The 19,297-nt window shown below is 44.5% G+C and overlaps 3 protein-coding genes across 3 annotated transcripts; 1 reads left to right on the plus strand and 2 right to left on the minus strand.

Moving 5' to 3' along the window:
• Positions 1 to 587: 587 nt before the first annotated feature.
• Positions 588 to 7,468, minus strand: bin2a (bridging integrator 2a). The gene is made up of 12 exons (XM_017419244.3): positions 7,258 to 7,468; positions 5,478 to 5,585; positions 5,299 to 5,379; positions 5,021 to 5,075; positions 4,827 to 4,921; positions 4,607 to 4,702; positions 4,388 to 4,495; positions 4,197 to 4,282; positions 4,038 to 4,113; positions 3,863 to 3,945; positions 1,348 to 1,915; positions 588 to 1,258 (listed from the first exon to the last, which is right to left on the minus strand). The coding sequence occupies exons 2-12, from the start codon at positions 5,559 to 5,561 to the stop codon at positions 1,205 to 1,207; spliced, it is 1,386 nt and encodes a 461-aa protein (XP_017274733.1). The 5' UTR covers positions 5,562 to 5,585; positions 7,258 to 7,468; the 3' UTR covers positions 588 to 1,204.
• Positions 6,297 to 8,875, plus strand: si:ch211-210c8.6 (the record flags this gene model as incomplete). The annotated part of the gene is made up of 5 exons (XM_017419151.2): positions 6,297 to 6,468; positions 7,494 to 7,599; positions 7,765 to 7,871; positions 8,071 to 8,243; positions 8,317 to 8,875. Coding segments are annotated over 5 exons (837 nt in total), but the record flags the coding sequence as incomplete, so codon positions are not given.
• A 354-nt stretch (positions 8,876 to 9,229) lies between these two features.
• racgap1 (Rac GTPase activating protein 1) lies at positions 9,230 to 18,843 on the minus strand. The gene is made up of 17 exons (XM_017419243.3): positions 18,701 to 18,843; positions 18,289 to 18,394; positions 17,987 to 18,189; positions 17,748 to 17,890; positions 17,447 to 17,516; positions 17,310 to 17,363; positions 17,135 to 17,212; positions 16,479 to 16,596; positions 15,705 to 15,847; positions 15,439 to 15,603; positions 15,243 to 15,338; positions 13,967 to 14,165; positions 13,553 to 13,658; positions 13,121 to 13,253; positions 10,679 to 10,805; positions 10,284 to 10,377; positions 9,230 to 10,148 (listed from the first exon to the last, which is right to left on the minus strand). Exons 2-17 carry the CDS (start codon positions 18,371 to 18,373, stop codon positions 10,073 to 10,075), a joined length of 1,890 nt encoding a protein of 629 aa, XP_017274732.1. The 5' UTR covers positions 18,374 to 18,394; positions 18,701 to 18,843; the 3' UTR covers positions 9,230 to 10,072.
• Between the last annotated feature and the right edge of the window lie 454 nt (positions 18,844 to 19,297).

Raw genomic sequence — 19,297 nt, forward strand, 5'->3', positions numbered from 1 at the left:
CAACAGTTTAAGCCTTTAGCAATTTGCGACCTTTAACCTTTAGCTAGGGTTCTGCTTCTTTTAACTTTAACAACTTAGTTTCAGCTTCTTCAGCAAGTTTCAGCAGAGTCATTTAAAACTCATTATTACAGGAAATGTTGTTTCTGTCATAGATAGATAGATAGATAGATAGATAGATAGATAGATAGATAGATAGATAGATAGATAGATAGATAGATAGATAGATAGATAGATAGATAGATAGATAGATAGATAGATAGATAGATAGATAGATAGATAGATAGATAGAAACAGTTCATTTCCTAAAAGTTAACATTTGAGGGTCAAACCACTGCTTTCTCATTGTGCCTTTGGTTTGACCTGGTGCAATACATCAGATACTGTTGTGTATTTAAATACAAAACAATACAGATTTATCTGATGCATGAAACATTCAAATTAAATGTATATGTGTACATATTCATCCATGGCTGCATGTTGTAAACACTTTAAACCACATAAACGTCGATGGGAGCACAGTGTATTTTTTTCCACGATGCTGAACCTCAATTAAAAAAAAGAAAAGAAAAGCAACTACAGACACACGGTTTTAAATAACATACGTTTTATTGCTCGTGCACATGTGTATTAGTGTGAATATGCTTACTCATCAATTATTAAAACTAAACTGTTTCAGCTCAGACTGAGTGCATAATTTAAAGAACATACACGAGGCAGAAAACGGTGTCCGTATAATTAGATTTGGAAGTGGTATATGTATGACACGCAAAATTACATCTGATTTAAGTCCTAAATTATTCATCTGTAATTACTCAAACATGAAACACACACGTTTTATTGCTTTCAGGTGGTCAGTGGAGCATGTAGCTCATCAGTTTCAGTGTAAACCCAGTTTATCACTGTAATTACTTGTGTTAGTTTATTTTCAATAGATGTTTGAAGTTCAGAGGCTTTTTTTTTCTCCAGAACATTATATGAAGTTGATTTTATTAAGAGATAAGTGAGAAAACGAACAGCAGCATTAGAGAACAGTTGGGCTCATCTGTGCAGCTGTCCTCTCTGTGTTTTGTGTTGTTTTTTCATTATTTTCGTGTGCAGCTGTTGTCTTCAGTCTCATCGTGTTCTGTCCTGACGAGTCTGGAAGTGACACCTCGTACGCCTGAGAAGAAAACACTCAACCCTTCGAATGGATCTTGTGGAAACTTTAAACCGTCGTGGTTTTTGTGTCCTGGGCTGCCTCTTTTCCTGCAGGCACATCCTAAATAAGAAGGGCGACAAGGAGAAACACGAGTTACACAAAGACCGGCGGCGCTGTGCTCCAGGCTGTGTGCTCGTCGGGAAACGAACCTTCCGAGGAGTGCTCAGCTCCCTGGGCTCCGGGACCGACCCGTCGACGACACCGTTTTCCAGGGCGCTTGGCTTCGCGGGGTCGTCTTCTTCGATGTGCAGCGGGCCACTGTGCGCCGCAGACAGCTGCAGGTCCAGGCTCTCCGAATCGCACGACACGTTCAGTTCAGAGCTGCTCTCGCTCGGCGGAGCTCTCCCCCCGTCTTTCTTCGAGCCTTTCTCCCCTCCGGCCTCACCGCCGCCTTCTTCCGACTTCAGCTCGTTCCCTGATGTTTCCGCGGCGGCAGCAGCAGCAGCAGCAGCAGCAGAGGCGTCTCGTCCCTCGGAGCTGTGCTCATCGTTACAGCTCGACGCAGCATCCAGCTCCCTGGATTCGGACAGAGGGTTCGCCTGCGTGGAGACGCCGAGCGTGCTGCTCTCTCTGGACAGGGTGCCGTGGCGAGATCTGTCAGAGGACCTGAAACTGTACCGCTGGCTGGTCCTGGGACTGTAGCCCCTGTGGAACTCAGAAAAACTGGCTTTCCAGGCCTTAGGGGACATCAGAGTCCGTCTCCTCAGGGAGCCGTACCTGAAAGAATGGATTCAAATGGCAAACACAAACGAATCAGATCAACCACATTCTGCTTGATATTGTGTTTTGTCATTTTGGGAAAAAAAGAAAAAACAACTGGGTTGCAAAAAAGAAAAACACTGACAATAATGATTAAGAGCTGTGATATATACAGCAGTGGTCAAAGGTTTCCATCCACTCATCATGGGCATGAATATGATATTAATTTGAGTCTGTTAATAATTTCTTTGAACCGTTCTTCTTCCAGGGCGGAAGGATCACACATCGTACAGATTTGAAAAAAACAAGAAAAAACAAGAATTTGCTGCACAAGTTTGAATTTATTATGGATTTTTTTTTGTTTTATATAAGCCACACATGCAGACGCCCTCGAGGATATACTAACATTTAGTTTGTTGTGTGTGTGTGTGTGTGTGTGGAGCTGAAGGTTTTAAATGTTTGAACTTGACGATACCAAAGGCCTGTTGACTTCTCATTTGGAATCGGTATCGACTGCAGCTGGTAGTTTCTCTTTACCGGCGTAAAAAAAAAGGATTTGTTTGACAGAACTTATTAGACTGACCGATGTACTCGTCTCAGATTAAAATCGAATCGGGTTTTATCTTTCTCTTTGGTGTCATGGCTCGGTCATCCAACTCTAAAAGAAATTGTCATCCAGAATGATTGGAGAGCCCCCAACAATCAGTCACAATGTCTCCTGGGGAACTATTTGATGGCCAGACGAGACAAAGATTGAGCTATTTAGCCACAATAAGAAGCATGTTTGGAGAGGTTTCAAACCTGAAAATGCTATTAACTGTCCAGCACAGTAGTGGTAGCATCATGCTGGGGTATTGCTGGCGAAGAATGAGGTCTGCATCCAAATTCTTTAACTTGTCTTCAAACCAACAGCTAGGTGGTGGAAACTTGGACACAGTTGGGTGATCCGACAAAGAGGGACCCCAGACCCATCAGACCTGCTTCCTGATTCCTCAAAGCCTTGATCTCAGCCCTGTTGAGAATTTGTAGACTATGCCTAGAAGCTGAGCCCGTAGCAGGAAACTGACTGATTTAAATGAGCTCCACCAGTTCTACCAAGAGGAGCGGTCAAATGTTCTGCCAGATTTACGTCAGAAACTTGTTGATTGCTTCAGCGTCTGCAGTGGTGCGGGCGCTGTACCGGTCTGTCGTGGTGAAGAGAGAGCTGAGCTAAAAGGCGAAGCTCTCGATTTACCGATTGATCTACGTTCCTACCCTCATCTATGGTCACGAGCTTTGGGTAGTGATTGAAAGAACGAGATCGCGGATACAACCGGCTGAAATGAGTTTCCTCCGCAGGGTGTCTGGGCTCTCCCTTAGAGATAGGGTGAGAAGCTCGGTCATCCGGGAGGGACTCAGAGTAGAGCCGCTGCTCCTCCACGTCGAGAGGAGCCAGTTGAGGTGGCTCGGGCATCTGGTGAGGATGCCTCCTGGACGCCTCCCTGGTGAGGTCCCACCGGGAGGAGGCCTGGGAACGCCTCGGGATTCCCCCAGAGGAGGTAGCCCAAGTGACTGAGGAGAGGGAAGTCTGGGCCTCTCTGCTTAGGTTGCTGCCCCCCCACCACGACCCGACCCCAGATAAGAGGAAGAAGATGGATGGATGGATGGATGGATGGATGGATGGATGGATGGATGGATGGATATAAAATAATGTGAGGTTCTGAGGGACGTCTAACCCATGTAGATTAGAGAAAAAAAACACAATATGTTCAAACTTGTGCACCGATTTCTTCTTTTTAAAATGATTGAAGTTGTTTGTTGGTAATCATTCCTCTCTTGAAAAAAAAAACAAAAAAACAACGGTTTAAATAAATAATTTAAAGCCCAAAATGAGTGTGACGTTCATGCCCATGGTGAGTGGATGAATCCAACAATCGATTTTTTTTTTTAAACTAGGACATTTAAATCTAAAACAGTAAGCCTTACCTCTGCACACCTCTCACTGCAAACACTTTGTCAGGATGCTGAGCCTGGAGCTCTTTTATTATACACTGTAGATCAAGATTGAGCTAAAACAAAAAGACCTGGTCAAAAAAGAAAAACCAAAAATCCTGCATTTCATACTGATGCATGCTACGTGCCAAGACACAACGACACTTACCGTGTTCATTTCCTTATAGAAGATGTCTCGTAAATTAGACACGGATGAGAAGACGGACACGTAGCATCCGATACGGCTAAAGGGAGGGAAAACACGCACGTGTCATTTACACACACACACACACATAAATCTAAAACAACAAGAGAAAAAGTGTCAGACCTGTCGTAGAGAACAGGAAGCTCGTCTTTCAGCTCATTGTTGATCCCATCATAAACAGTTTTGGCAGCTTTCAGCTCCTCCTTTGCCTGCAATGTGGAAGACACTTTATTTGAGCTCCAATTTAAAAACAACAACAACAAAAAAGGCACGAATAGACAAAACCAAACAGGTCCACGTGTCATTCTAAGCACCTTGTTTATCTTGACGTCGTCCCTCTTCTTTGCCAGCTGCAGAGCCTCCAGGTGGCGAAGGGACGAGTCGTAGTCGACCAGTTTTCGTCCCCTCTTGGCGATTTTCTCCTGCAGATTAGCGAACACTCATGACTCTGTGTATGAGTGTGTTTGAACTACGAGCGTGTGTTTGCTTAACTTCGTGTATGTTTAAGTCCGTTTGCTTCCTCATTGCCTCACCCTCATGTCTGGGAACTGGCCCACGTAGGACTCCATGGTGTGAACGGCCTGGTCTATCAGCTTGACCTCGAAGTCGTTCCACAGGAGGTCCTCGCCCTTCATTGAAACGCCCCAGCATAAAACAATGCATCAGTTATGTGTAACAAGAGGGAGAATTCGTTCATTCTGCTGCCCCTGCGCTTGCACGAACATAAACGCGGAGCGGTGGATTGGTGCTGACCTCTACGATGGCCCCCAGGTCCTCCTCCCCGGCCCAGTCGCTTTCGTAGACTTCGAACAGAGACTGAGAGAGGCGTCTTGAAGCTTCGCGCATGTCTGCAGAGAAGCAGAACGGCATCCTGTTTGAGACCTGCAGAGGGCACACACTGACAGATCTACAGCTCTGTGTCGGCTGCAGGCGGAGACATTACTTACCTCTCACAGCATTAATGTAGTTCCTCAGGTCCTTGTGTATTCGGTTCCCATCGCTCTGCAAGCAGACAAGATGTTTATATGGCTTCCAGTTTTTACATCTGTTGCTTTTATGACGTTTGAGCCACTGATTGCGATCAGTAAATCACGCTGGAGTTTACATTTAAAGCAGAACGTGCTCAGTCAGCAGTGGGAGGTTTTAAAACCTGTGTTTCTGTACAAATATGGCTCAGGTTCACCTCGCGCATCTTATTTCTTTTTTATTTAGCTTGAATTATTACCTGTTGTTCACTGAAGATTTGCAGGCACTGATCAAACTGGTCGTCTCTGTTCTCCAGCGTCTTTCCAAGCTTTTGCAAAACCTGACATAAAAAAAATAAATTAAAAAAAACACCCAAGTTTCAATTTTCTGCCCTTGCCATACAGTTTGAAAAGCTTGGAGAAGTCACAAGACGCGCACCTTTTCTTTGCCCCTGCTCAGCTGCCTTTGGACCTTTTTAGCGAAGTCACCAGAGGTGCCTTTTGGACTCGTGCTATCTGCCATGTTGGAGGCCGCCCGCGTTTGTTTCTGAGGCGAGACAGAAAGGAAAGAAAGACAAGAGAACGCCGCATCACTGAAGACTCTTCCAGCCTCCAGAGCAATGACCTCTCTGTATATATATATTATACCTCACTCTCTAATCAAAAACAGGAATTTCATTTTATATAAATAAATCAATACATTTAGGTCTTTTCATTACAAGTACAAAAACTAAGCTGTTTATTCATTCATTCATTTACTCATTACAACACAACCTAGAATGGACTAGGCTTTATGGCCACTGTACTCTGGTGTATAATGAAGTCCTAAAGACATGACCTTTTATACGTTTGAGTAACAAATAAGTTACTAATTGGTACAACAAATTTAAAGAAATGAATACACAAATGAATCATTCGAAAAAAATGGGATAATTAAAAAAAACTGAAGGCTGGATAACTTGATCAGAATTTTAAAATAATACCAGACAGTCTGACTCATTGGGAAATAACCTCAAGGAATGACGGGGTAGCTTTTGTTTTGTTTTTTTCTCCTCAGTATTACACAATACTTTTATAATTCACAAACTCACTGAATTAAATCGCATCAAATCGGATTACATGTGGATAAATAGACCCTTTGGATAAAATAGGAACATAAGCGAAGCCTCGTGGGCCAGTGGAAGCGCCGAGCCTCTTTGAACTACACTACCCAGAGTTCCCCGCTCGGACTCACTTCCGGTATTCTGGATCTTGGTGAAACTTCGGAGGAGTTTTCCTCCCACATGACAAGTTCGTCGTCCCCGCCGAGCCGCAGGACCTGATCATGGGGGGCACCCTGGCCCGATGTGCCGCCACGGACCTGGGCATCCAGTGGTTCTGCTGGGTTCTGGCCGCGGCTCTCAGAACCGAGAAGTTCTATGATTTGGCAGGTAACTCAAACGCATCACGAGCAGCCAGCTCTCTGCAGCTTTTGCATCGACGCGACTCCACTGCGTTATGGCAGAAAAAAGCGAGCTTTATTTGACTCTTTGTTGATTTGAAAACGCGTTTCACGCGCAAGCGTTTAGGTAATAATGACTAATTATTAATAACTAATCTTTATAAAAGCCTTGTTATGTAAAAAGTGGGTTTGTTGTGAAACGAGTCTGGGTGGAGAATCAGCGCCTCCTACAGCAGGGCCACTGAATGAATCTAAAGGGGGCTTTTTGTTGCCCCCTCCTGCCCCCCCATCATGTTTACTAGTATAAAATAATTTCATGGTATTTCTAATAACCAAAAGAAAAATAAATCAGTGTATCATTGCAGTCATATTATAGCAGGATTCTTGTGCAGCCTGCTTTCACATTGATTATATGGATCTTAAACACGTTCCTTCTAACTTCTATTACATTATTATTATCACTTTTCTATTTTGCTGCTCTCATTTGATGCTGAAAATGTGGGTTTTAAAGAAAACCAACGTTTTTCCTTTTTCTGTGTTTTCACTTCTTGTGCATCAAACTGTTAATCAGTTCTTTAAGAACACACTGAGGTTTGAAGCTCAGTAGTCCCAGTGCCATCGCCCCCCTTTGTTGCTGCACTTTAAACTGATTTAGATTTAAAATAGATAGACAAATGTTGCAGCTCGTAAAAAACTCAGAGTGCGCAGTCACTGAGGGGGTTCCAGATTGACAAATCGACGTCTCAAAACACTCTTAGATCAGTTTTAGATTGCTTACCTGTGTACGAGTGTTTTTGAATTATTTTGCCAATGAATCACCTCGGCTCTTTCCTCTCTGCTCGCCTTCTTCTCTGCTCCTCGCGGCTTCTGTGTATTTTTTACCCTTGAACTTTGGAACCAGTCATCCGCGGTGCTCTGGGTAAAAGATTTATCTGCCACGCCTCGCGACAAGCCGAGCGCTCCGCCACACCGATGTCCAACATCTCCCCCCCCACCCCTCCTCTCCGTTCGCAGGTTCCGGCACATTCATACTCCTCACCCACCTGAGTCGGGTCTGGGGCGGAGCTGGCCACGCCCGTCAGAAGGTTCAGGCCGGCCTAGTGACGGCGTGGGGACTAAGGTAGGCGAGGCGGGAGATCCTTCCCCTCCCTCGGAGGTCAGGTGTGTGTGTGGGGGGGGACAGGGCAGGAGGGAACAGGTGTAAAACTTTAACGCCAGCTCGGTCTCAGTTAATGAATGACGTCCTGGTTAATGCGGACGGGTGGTAACCGTGTTTGCTCCACAGATTGGGGACATTCCTTTTCCTGCGGATCTTGAAGGACGGTCATGACCGCAGGTTCGACCACGTCCGAGACAGCCCGGGGACGTTCTTCGTGTACTGGACTGTTCAAGGTACTTGGAAAGGATGTTAACTCCTTCCTCTCCTTGCTCCCAGCGGCGTGGAATAAATCACTGTCTCATTTCCAGCTCCTTTATATGCATTTATTCAAGGCGAGGGGCCGCTGGTTACACAGACTTAAACGCATTTATTTTATGGAAGGATTTAAAGTTGAGCTGGGTGAGACCGAGTCATTTCTCTTGTTTCTCTCAGCCGTGTGGGTATTTATAACCCTCCTGCCCACCCTCATGCTGAACACCGAGAGGCGTAATGTGCCTCTGGGGGCCAGGGACTACATCGGCTGGGCCGTCTGGAGCCTCGGCTTCGCTACCGAGACGATTGCTGACCGGCAGAAGTGGCTCTTCAAGAGTAATCCAGACAACGCTGTGAGTCGGCGGACTCCTGACGTTGAGCCTCCCCATCCACTTGGCGTAATAACCTTTCCTTTCCCGCCTCCAGGGGAAGTTCATCCGGAGTGGACTGTGGGCCTACAGCAGGCATCCCAACTACGCCGGCGAGATCCTGCAGTGGGCGGGTCTCTGGCTCTCTGCGTCGTCGGTGATGCGGGGCCCCCAGCACCTGAGCGTGGCGTCGCCGCTGTTCGTCTGGTTCCTGCTGCGGCACGTCAGCGGCGTGCCCATCCTGGAGAAGCAGGCGGCAAAGAGGTGGGGGTCCGAGCCCGCCTTCCAGGACTACGTCCAGAACACTCCTCTCCTCTGGCCACGGCCGGCGCTTTGATGCGCGTGTTCGAATTGTCTCCCATCGTGAACCGTGGCCACATTTATAAACCACAAACAAACGTTTGGGATTTTGCGTACAGCTGTAATTCACTTTAGGGCCGATCCCCGCGTTTCACTGAGGCGTACAACTTTCTGTCATCCAAGGGATGTTGGAATCGTGGCTCAGGTCGGGAACCTGCCTGAAGGAGCTGCCTTTAACAATTTTTGAATCACAAAACCTGGAAAGCGTTCATTCGGTTGATTTATTTTGAAGACAGAATAAAAAATGTGACACCAAACAACGGACTGCTTTGTAAACCTAAAACCATTTTTTTTTAGAGTGCCTGTCACCCGCTGCTGCCTGAAGATCATCTGATGAAACAACTGTTGGATCCGTTTTGGTCAAAGCTTAAAAACAGCAAATATGCACAACCTCCCACTCAGAGTATGCTTGTGAATGACTCTCAGCTACTACGGCATTCAAGCTTAGCTCAATATATGTAAACCTGACCGAGTTAATGATGTAGATTAGCTGTGGCAGCCATCTTGAATTGACTCCAAAAGATGTGCATTCAATGAGTTCCTGACAGATTCATTCAAATCTGTTCAATGGTTCAGAAGGTATTTAAATCAACTGACAGAAGACACCTGGGGAAGTTAGAAATGTATTTTTTTTTATCATTCACATGGAGATACTGGTGTACAAAATGTGTTAATAGGTAATCAAACAATGCCACGGTAAGTGGACTGGCAAACGCAGAGGAACTGTCTTTTTATGGGTCTGCTCATCGAGAACCTCCCACAGAATGAACCGGAGGAGGGAAACAATCAGACGAAGCAGATTAAAGCCCCTGATTACTACTGGCAAAGGCAAATTGGAAGCTTTTTATGCCATACATTTACAAAACGAACTTAAACACATGTACAAAGAAGAGCTTGTCTATTACAAAGGCCTTCCTCGAGGTCTTGTGACGGTCGTTTTCTAGTCGAGGCAACACAAGGAAAAGGGTGGGCACATCTCTGAACAGTTAAAGCACAAACCACTGGCTAATGAGGACAATCCAAATCCAATGCGGCAAAAAGTACATTAAATACAAGCGTAACAAAAAAAAAAAAATTAAAAATACAATGAAATCCACCCTAGTATGAAATGCCAATCAGTTCTTCCAACTTCTGAGTGATACATGAGCTGAAGAAATCAAAATGAGCAGGACAATTTAAAGCTGCGTACAGTACAGATCTTCATCTGGAAGTCTTTAAAAAACAACACATTCTCATGTTGGGATCTGAAATCAGAAGACAAGGTCAGCCTTCAGTGAACGTAATAGACCTAAAGACAAAGGGGCGCACAGGAAGGAAAACCTGCCATTCGGTTGTATCAAAACACACCTTTACAACAATTAAAATCCACCTTTTATTGTGTAATGCGACTAAATGACGGGAGCATTTCTCTCTATCATCTGAATGAGCGAAGGAACGGGCGGAGCTGCTTTGTCTTATTTCAGGAGTGGGGACGAGAAGAACTTCCCTTGGTGAGAAAACCCGACGGCCGATTTGCTCTTGCTTCCGAATCTGCGACACACGGGGAAAAAAAAGGATAAATTTACCAGTTAAGGGTCAGCCGGTTAAAGTGCTCGTTGCGGCACAGGCTGAGCTATAAGCGGGGTTAAAGTCAGGCTCTAACGAGGCCTGAGTTCGTGTGTTCACCTGGGTGTCAGGGTGGACTTCATGCGCTGAGAGAGGGAGCTGGAGGACGGGGTCTTGTGTAGTTCTGGAGTGGTCAGAGGTCCCAGCAGAGTCGCTGCAACAATTAAACACTTTATATTAAGATCTCACTTTGCATTCATATCTGAGGCGGTCATGAAACAGGCTTCCTACACATTTATTATTTTTCCCCCTGATTAATCGCAACTGTTTGTGCTGCCCGTCTTCAAACCAGGGTTAAAGCCTCTTTTTTCCAAGACTAAATAATGATAATTTGGCTAGAAATTATAAACAAATGATCTGGGCTCCGAGGTCACGCACGTGATGCAGTTGGAAATCTGGTTAACAGAGGTATTTTGTTAAAAAGACAAGACAAATGACCCTAAACGGAGATTCACCTCTCTCGGGGGTGGCGTAGCAGTTTGCGTTCTCGATGACCAGATGGTCCAAGTTGGGCTGCGCGCTTCCTGCCATCACGTACTGGTCCCAGTAAGCCGCCGGCAGAGCCAGCAGACGCTCCACAACCTGGACACAAAACTCATTCAGCACGTTCTGGGAAAAAAAAAAGATCCTTTTCATCCTAATCCGACTCATCAGTGCTTTACTCGAAGACCGATTTGAATTAATGTGACTGAAGTTATCAGAAGCACTTCATGGGACTATAATCAATTCAGTGGTCACTTCTTGGTGTGATTCTGGCTGATTTGAATTCTGGCAAACACTTTAAATAAGATGAAAGAGTGCATTACTTCTTAACATATCGACTTGATGTTCCCACATCTTTAAAAGAGGAAATGCCCAGAATTGTTATTCCTTAAAAAAAAAAAAGAAAAATCAGCTTTAATTTCCTGTCCAGAACTGAACAGCTATTTAATATTAAAAGACGGAGAAATGTTGGTTTATCGTGATGAAACCCCAGAATGCATTGCGAGGCAGAGGAGTCTGGACTCCCCTGGGCAGACTATAAGTTTTATTATGCATGCAGTAACCAGGCGGCTGTATTTCACCCAGGAACGGGGAGCAGGGTACGACTGTCCGCGGACCGGCTGTAAATACTGTAGGGACCGAGGGAACAAGCTTCTACAGGACAGCTACACCTGGAAAGGGACGCTTTTTCTTTTTCTCCTGTTGTAAATCACTCCTTAATATTAGTGCAACATTAGACCACAGCTGGAAGAAAGAAAGAAAACCTCTGATTATATAATATAACACAGGCCTCACTTGCTCTCTAAAATTTTTAATGAGCAGAAAACGCTCTGAGAGCTTTAAACCCTGTGAGGTGTGACTAATAATGTGGGGCTTTAATCTGTTTTTCAATGTGTCACGATGCGGACTTGAGGGATTCCCAATCCATTTGAAAATGTCAGAAATTTATTACGATTATTTGCCCGTCATTCGACAGGTCTCAAGTTGGTATGGCGCTGTCCATCGGTCCGTGGACAGTTTCTTGTCTTAGCATCAACTCTGCAACCGTTTAACCAGCAAGACCGTCTGTCCCCTCCCAACCCTCCTCTAGATTATTTTAATCTGTTAAAGAAACAACACACAGCAGAGCTACAGCTAACTGGGTCAGGCAGTGATCGAGTTAATTCATTCATTCATTTCTCAACTCAGATGAAATAAGACGTTTTATAACCTACATTAAAAAAAAACTGTTAAATAAGTTCCATTTTGATTCCAATAAATGAACCATCCATGTGTAAAACTTAAGAATGATTCAAATCCTAAAAGATCAACAATGTTTTGACGGATGCCGGCACTGTGAGGATTTATAGCTGATTCCGCAAATGACAGACATCAGTAAAGAGCCGACCGGGAGCTGGCCCTGCTTTGTTATCCACGAAGGAATAATCTGAACATTTCCAGCCAATCAGAGCGATTCCTCAGCTTCAGTTCCAGGAAGTTAAACAAAGGACTTCCTGTTGCTGCCGGTTTAAGAACTGGAATAATTTAGACCGATCGCTTTTAGACAATAAATTGGTAACCAGTAGACTAAAATTCAAATTGTGGGATTTGTCTTTAAAAGATCAATCTAATGGGATCAAAATAGTAGCTGGACATCTCGTGGATTGGGGGAGATCCCTACTGAGTTCAAGACCGCGGGATCAAAGGTCATTGTCACAGGTGACCCCTTGTGTGTGCTCCAACTCTAGACCTGTGTTCAGGATTGTTGTGTGAGGGAATTCACGTTTTGGTTTAATCTACTCTGACGGGCGCGTTAATTATCGTCGGTACTCTGAAGAGCAGCACGCAGTCTATTTACGGCGAGCAGCCAACAGTTGGAGAACCACGCTGAAACATGTATTTTGGCTTCTACGACGTTAAAGGGAAGAATGACGTAGACGGGAGCCCCGTGTCACAACATTCATTCACATGAACACGTTTCTACCTAAAGGAGAAGGAAGTAGAACACACAGCTGTTGCTAGCTGCCACCGCTAACCAGAGCAACGTCAAAGCTTCCTCCTAACTCAGGAGAAGGCAACGCAAACTCCAGAGTCCATTGCAACTTTTATTGTGAAGGATTCGCGTCGACATTCAGGGGTTTGAAAACCAGGGCTTGTGCGTCAAAGTTTGGAGTCACAACAAAACACGATCATCACAGCCGTTCCCGCAATCTACAACGGACGATAAAGTGGTGGAAACGCTGAAGAAAGTAGGTAAGATAGCTCGAACGTGATCTTAGGTCTGAGAGATCCAATAATCAGGATTTGGTTTGAAATGTGCTCATGGATGCATGGATAAATGTTTTGTAATTGGATCGCAGCCCTCTGAATAACCACCGAGTCGAATCGTGAGGTGCCTAAAGGCTCCCACCCCTTAGAGACCAACTCAGACTTACCAAAGGTTGTCGTTTGGTGTCCTGCAGGATCATCATCGGCTCTGGGTTAGGAACCGCATGGCCAACAATAGTCGGGCCGAAGACCCGGGCCAGGTTACTGATGTCCATCTTAGTGTCCAAACTGTCAGCAACTCTGAAAGGTTTTATTACACTTAGTGTATGTGAAATAACATTTCCTAAAACTGTAGTGCATTTTTTCCCCCTTTTAGAACATTAAATAAAGTCAATTAAAAAACAAAAAAAAGTACATGAATATATTTTTACCTAAATCAATGCAACCCAATTGATTGTAAAGGACACTGAAGAGCTGTGGGAGCGGTTTAAAAAGTGAGACTAATCCGCTCTCTAAATGTCAGCGAATCCAAATATGTGGCAGGAATAATAAAGCAAATATCAGCTGTTAATCAGATGTAGGAAAGTGGTGCTGCGAACCTTTTCAGGTGTAGAGCTAAGAAGGCCAGCGTGTCTCTGTTGGGCTGCGGCAGGTCGCTGATTGTCTGGTACATCAGAGCCGTGCTGTTGTCCTCATCTGAAGCCTCTGCCAGGGAAGAACAAACAGTTGTCTCAGAGGTCAAGATATAAGGCGCTGGAGGGGGATTTTTAAACAACTTCAAGGGAAACTGGTTTCTCCAGAAACAAACTCTCAAACCAAAACAAAACAATGTCTTTATGTGCCAGATAACCTCTCCCCAGAGGGTTCTTTCACTCCTCGGAACAAATTGCAAAACAAAGCAGGATATGATCCTGCGTTTAATGGTCGTGTTGGGTACATTTCTGTTCTCTCTTAAGAAGTTTCAGTGTCGCAGTTAAGTAGTACAAAAATATATTTTTTTAAGCCAAACATACCCGCCGCCTCCATGAAGGCCCGGTTCAGACGGAACGTCAGCAGAGGCTCCTTCAGGTTCCTCAGGAAGTCCTTGAGGAGGCCAGTGATGGCGTGGACATCGTCCACCTTGCTGAGCACGGGGACGGTTTTGCTGCGGAGGAACTTCTCCTTTAGCTCCCTCACTGTGCGATCAGCACCGGACAGACGGTACAGACCGGCCTGAGCGCGAAAAACAAACAACAACAAACATTGTTCATTGTATTAAATCCAAACTAAGACCCAAGTAGAGACGCAAGAAAAGTTAAGCTTCATTGGTATGAAATGAGAAACAATAGTTTTATTTGTCAAACTTGCAATCGCACATTCAGCACAATTTAAGATGGTAATTCTGAAAAAGGTGTTTAATTGTACTTTTGGGGAAAATGAGTGAAAAAAGGATCAAACGACTTTAATTATAAACACAATGGGGATCTTTAACCTTTACTCATTAATTTCCTGTCATTTAATGTGACTTTGTGATTTGTCTTGCAACGTGCAAAAGAGTATACAGAAAATATTTGGGTAGAAAAAAATGTAAAAAAAAAAAAAAGCAAAAATACCCTCTATGTGTGCTGACTTAGTTTTTGTGTATCAATAACTTAAATTAATAAAAACACCAAAATTAATTGTTGATAACTGTTTTAACTCCCATTTTATGAATGAGTTGTTTAATTAGCTCATCCCCTTGCTCTCTCTAGAGCTGATTGGCTGGTAAAATAAACAAGCCCCGCCCTCTCGGGAACAGCTGGTGGCTGATTGGTTGTTGATCGTTGGCTCCTTGGACTTCACACCTATTAGTTGGGTTTGGGTAGTTACCAGCTGTCCAGCTCTCAGTTTTGGTTCTAGGTTTAGTTTTGGGGATCCCAAATCAGACAAGGCTCTTGTTTGTTTTAGTCAGAGCTCTTAAATCCCTTTGGTTTCTGTTTCTGGGACATTGGCCTCAGCTGGAGGGGGAAAAAGCAAATATTTCCCAACAACTAGAGTTTAAAGAAAGAAATCCTCTGGGTGGTAAAGTTAGAGGATGAGACAGGAGCAATATTTAACAAAAAAAGACAGCGGCGAACTCGCACAGAAATCAAATTTGTAGCTTTTTTTTTCCTGCAGCCGAGCTGTAAATGTAATTTCACAGGAACAGATTGTAAAACTTTAAGTTACAGCTCTCTCGTCTCAGCTTAAGGGGGAAGACATTAAAGATGAGACGTGAGGCTTTCCTGTTCATTATCTTTTCACACCCTATTAGAACAGCCGAGTGCTCACCTCGTGCAGGCCCCTGTGTTCGATCTCGTTCACACAGTGGACCACCAGGGGCGGGATCATCGGGGACGTGTCTGGGACGTAGTCAGCGAGGACGCCCTGAGGGGACAAAAGAAGGGAAACCTGGGTTAACGGCGCGACGTTCAGGCGAAGCTGGACGGGGAAATGGGAGGGGGGTGACGCAGATGTGATCCGGCACCTCTCCGATCCTGACTGGCGTTCCGCCCAGGTTGGGGATGCACGGCAGAGGGCAGCGCTCGCGGCATTCCGGGTGGGACACCACCTTGCAATCGCGGCATTTCAGCGAAATCTTCCCAAACTTGATCCTCTTTCCGCACGGCACACAAGACTCGGGCTTAATTACCTGTAAGACACATTTGTTACAAGTTTCTCTTTTTTTTAATTTTTGAAGTCCAAACATAAACAGACCATGAATGAGGGGGGTATGAGCGAATGATTGCTTACAGTCTTGGAGACAAACTCGTGCAGACGGACACCCCCTTTGCTCTGTGGAGTGCTCGCCTCAGCTCTCAGCTCTGCCTCGGGGTTTTCAGGCGGCTTGAAAACGTCCTCAGACTTGACCGATTCAGAGTCCCACTCCAGAGCAGCTGAACAGGAGAGATGGAACAGAAACACTCATTTGTCAAATAAATCATACGGATTCAGATGTGGCAAACAACATGTATGGAAAATGGAAGTCTTAAGAAACAGTTAAGCTCTCAAATGACTTTTTCCTATTGTGTTTCTAGTGTTTGGAGAGACTGAGGGGAAAAAAGTACTTTATTTTTCAAAACTCTTTAGGTTTTTGAGCAATGCTTAGATTGTCAGAATTCACATTTCTCTTGTCCATCTTTCTACAGTATTAGTTCTCGCTGACAGACTCAGACAAGCAAAATGCGTAAAAAAAATGAAAACTAGTGTTTGAGTCAGCTGCAGCAGCACGAGGTGGAATGGTGACATCTCAACATAATAAAGCAGAATTACTGCCTCGTGAAAGTAGGAAAAACTATAAATATAATTAAACATGAACCCCACCTCACAGTGCAGGACAATGGCCTAACAGCACCAACATTTCTAACCCAAACTGAGTAAGCCTGGGCTATTTTTACTTTAGAAGAATAAAAGTATAATTTGCTTTAAAAGTCAGATGTTCTTTCAAATGAAGAATTTCAGAAGAACATCGTACTGACAGACTGTAAAGGCCTGCAGAGACAGAGTGGATCTGAGGGGAGGTCTTACCGGTCTTTCTCCTGCTGCGAGTCCAGTAAGGAATCGTCTCGATGGTAGAAACCGCCTCGACGGGTCCTCCGTTCGTAGGAACCGTCACCGTTGTCTTTGTCACGAGGGTTTCGCTTCCCTGTCCGCGGGAACGAAAACAGTCAGAAGAAAAGGCCGAGCACCATCGGAAGGATCAGCTCATAAAATCCTGCAAAAATCTGTTAGTAGCATTTATTACTGTTACCTGGTATTTACTAGGGATGACTCTCAGCTACTACTACACCAAACTTCTGCTCAGTATTTAAAGTTACGGCCATTTTTAGTGTCGGCCGAGGTTGATCGGCTGTGGCAGCTTCTTGAATCAGACTGACTCCGAAAGTTGATGAGCTGATGTGTTTCCAGTGATTCATTTTGTGAGAATTTCATTCAAATCCACCAAGTGGTTTATTAGATTTTGCTTACAGACACCAAAGGCCAAAGCTTTAAGCAAAGATGTTGTAGAATGTGTAGTGCTCAGAGTATGTGTTGTGAATGACTCTCAGCTACTACCACAATATTTATTTAGTTAAATATCTGTAAAAATGACTGAGTCAACACGTCTAAACGCCTTGTGCTCTCTTTCACTTTAAAAAAGTAGACACGTGATAATAAAATGCAGATGGAGTCACAGTAACTACCCTTTCCGAAGTTCTGCCGGTCGAGCGTGATCTTTTGGAAGCAACTGGAGGGCCGTCAACGAGATTTCTCGAGGAGCGCTGAAACGGACAGAAGCAGCGACATCTAATAAACGCCACGGCACGCGATCGCTCGTCTGCTCTCAAGAACATGAAGAGGTGCGCGTCAACAACCAACCCTTTTCTCTCGCTTTTTGAGTCGCATCGTCCGCACGTTGGAGGACTCCCAGTCCTGTCGGAGATCAGAAGCAGCACAACCGGATTTAAAGCATCAATCTTATTTTAGCGCCAGAAAAAGCTGGGGGGAGAACTTACGAGAGAGTCGTCTGTTTTGTCGAAGCTGATATCTGACAGGATGGAGGCAGACTCATCTATTGTCATCAGTCTGCGAAATAAAATGAACATTTGTCAGAACTTATTCACGTATTTTAGGCCAAACTATGTGAGCTACAGCCAACATTTTTATCTGGTAGACCACAAACATTTCGGAAATTAAGCAGAAATGAGAGAACGACGACCAAGCGTCAGATGTTTCCACAAATACTGTCCATACACAGTAGAAATATTTGGATCTATAAATAAAGACGTGGTGTTTTTTTGCATTGAAGTGTCAAACCTCCGACTGTTGTTCAGGTTGGTTGTCCCCTGAGTGTTGGCGTTCAGGAAGGCCAAAGCAGAACGCTGCTCTGCGCTCAGCTGGATGCTGTTGGTGGATCCCTCGCTGGTCAAGAGGTCCCGGATCAGCTGAATTTGACGTTCCTGTATTAACAGAAACCATGAAGTAGATTAGGCACGTTGAGACTCAACGAAATGAACGCCAAATAAAACGAAGCCTGGCTTTCTGACTGAACGTACCAGTGTCTCGCAGTCAGCCTCGGCCTTCTGCCTGCGCCGGATCTCCACGTCCACCTGGTTGCGGGCGTGTTTCAGTTTGACATCCAAGGCGCCCCTCTCCATCTCGGCTTTCGTGAGCATCTCCTTGCAAGAGCCCAGGTCCTGCTCGGTCCTCAGCCACTTGCGGCGGCAGTCTTCAAAGTTCTGCGCCATCTGAATGAAGTCTGTGGGAAGAGTTTCCGAACCATAACAAACCCTTTCATACAAGATTTGAAAGCATTTATATTAAACCAAGATCAGACCAGGAATCAAAAACCACTCACTGGGTTCAATATTCTCACTAAGAAGGTCAACATTTGTCCTCAGCTGTTCATATAAGCTCTGGAGGCTGAGTACTGCAGTCTCCATGGTGTCCTACAGCAAGACAAGCTGAAAAAAAACAAACACACGAGTTTATTTACTTTTAAGTCAAAAGCTAGCTTCTTCTCTTGGCAGCTGATAAATGAAACTAGTACTTTTCACGATACGAAATTTCAGTACTGTAAAGTTTATTTATCACTTCCGTGTTTGCCAAAATGCGGCCCTTTTGTTTGTCTAATTAGCTTTAGCCAACCAGGACATAACGCTGCGCTCGTTTAACGTTAACCGTAGGATTACAGCCCGACAGCGCGGCAGTTACGTCGACTTTTTTTAAGTTAGCAAACATTGTTGACAAATATCAGTTTGCCGGCCTACCTGGTGAAATTCTGTAGCGCAAAGCCTTCCGGAAATGTGTAATTATTAGACGGTCGTTTTCTCTTTTCTTATCGTAACGGCAACTGTCTCTATCTTCATCCTTGCGCAGACGCCGCTAGACTGAGCGCGTTTCATTTCAAATTTTGCCGCGAGCCAATGAGCGAAGAACACTGCGTGGGTGTCAAGGTAACGACCAGAACAACTTCCGGATATTTATTTTCAAAATAAAAAACACCGGGCCTTTCACTCGCTGCTTAAACTTCCCCCAAAACAGACATAAATATAAATATATAGTAATATTAACATTAGTCACAGCTTGAAAAAGTAAATGTAAAATATAAAACAGGTGTAAAATATAATTTTTCACCAAATAAAATTACAGCATCAAGAAAGAAAAATGAACGTAAGTATACGATACTTCCGGTCAAAACTTTCAAACTAAAGTTGGAAGTCACGCGGGGTTTTTTTTTCCTCTTCAAAATTTTAAGTGGAAAATTCAACGACTACAGAGAGAGGCTGTTTCTGTTTGTGTGTAATATGAATGTATTTAGTTGCTGTGGTTGTGTCTGAGAGGTGTCCTTTATCTTTAGCACTGAA

This window comes from Kryptolebias marmoratus, linkage group LG8, assembly GCF_001649575.2.
Source record: "Kryptolebias marmoratus isolate JLee-2015 linkage group LG8, ASM164957v2, whole genome shotgun sequence".
NCBI lineage: Eukaryota > Metazoa > Chordata > Actinopteri > Cyprinodontiformes > Rivulidae > Kryptolebias > Kryptolebias marmoratus.

Bases quoted from the DNA above. Each gene is read 5' to 3' on its own strand.
- bin2a (XM_017419244.3), bottom strand. From the start codon at position 5,561: ATGGCAGATAGCACGAGTCCAAAAGGCACCTCTGGTGACTTCGCTAAA. The intron at 5,076-5,298 runs GTAATAATTCAA...GTCTGCTTGCAG, and splicing joins AAATCTTCAGTGAACAACAG to AGCGATGGGAACCGAATACA. The intron at 4,703-4,826 runs GTCAGCACCAAT...GTTTCAATGAAG, and splicing joins ACCTGGGGGCCATCGTAGAG to GGCGAGGACCTCCTGTGGAA.
- racgap1 (XM_017419243.3), bottom strand. From the start codon at position 18,373: ATGGAGACTGCAGTACTCAGCCTCCAGAGCTTATATGAACAGCTGAGG. The intron at 15,604-15,704 runs GTAAGCAATCAT...TGTGTCTTACAG, and splicing joins ACGAGTTTGTCTCCAAGACT to GTAATTAAGCCCGAGTCTTG. The intron at 13,659-13,966 runs GTATGTTTGGCT...CTTCCCTGGCAG, and splicing joins GGCCTTCATGGAGGCGGCGG to AGGCTTCAGATGAGGACAAC.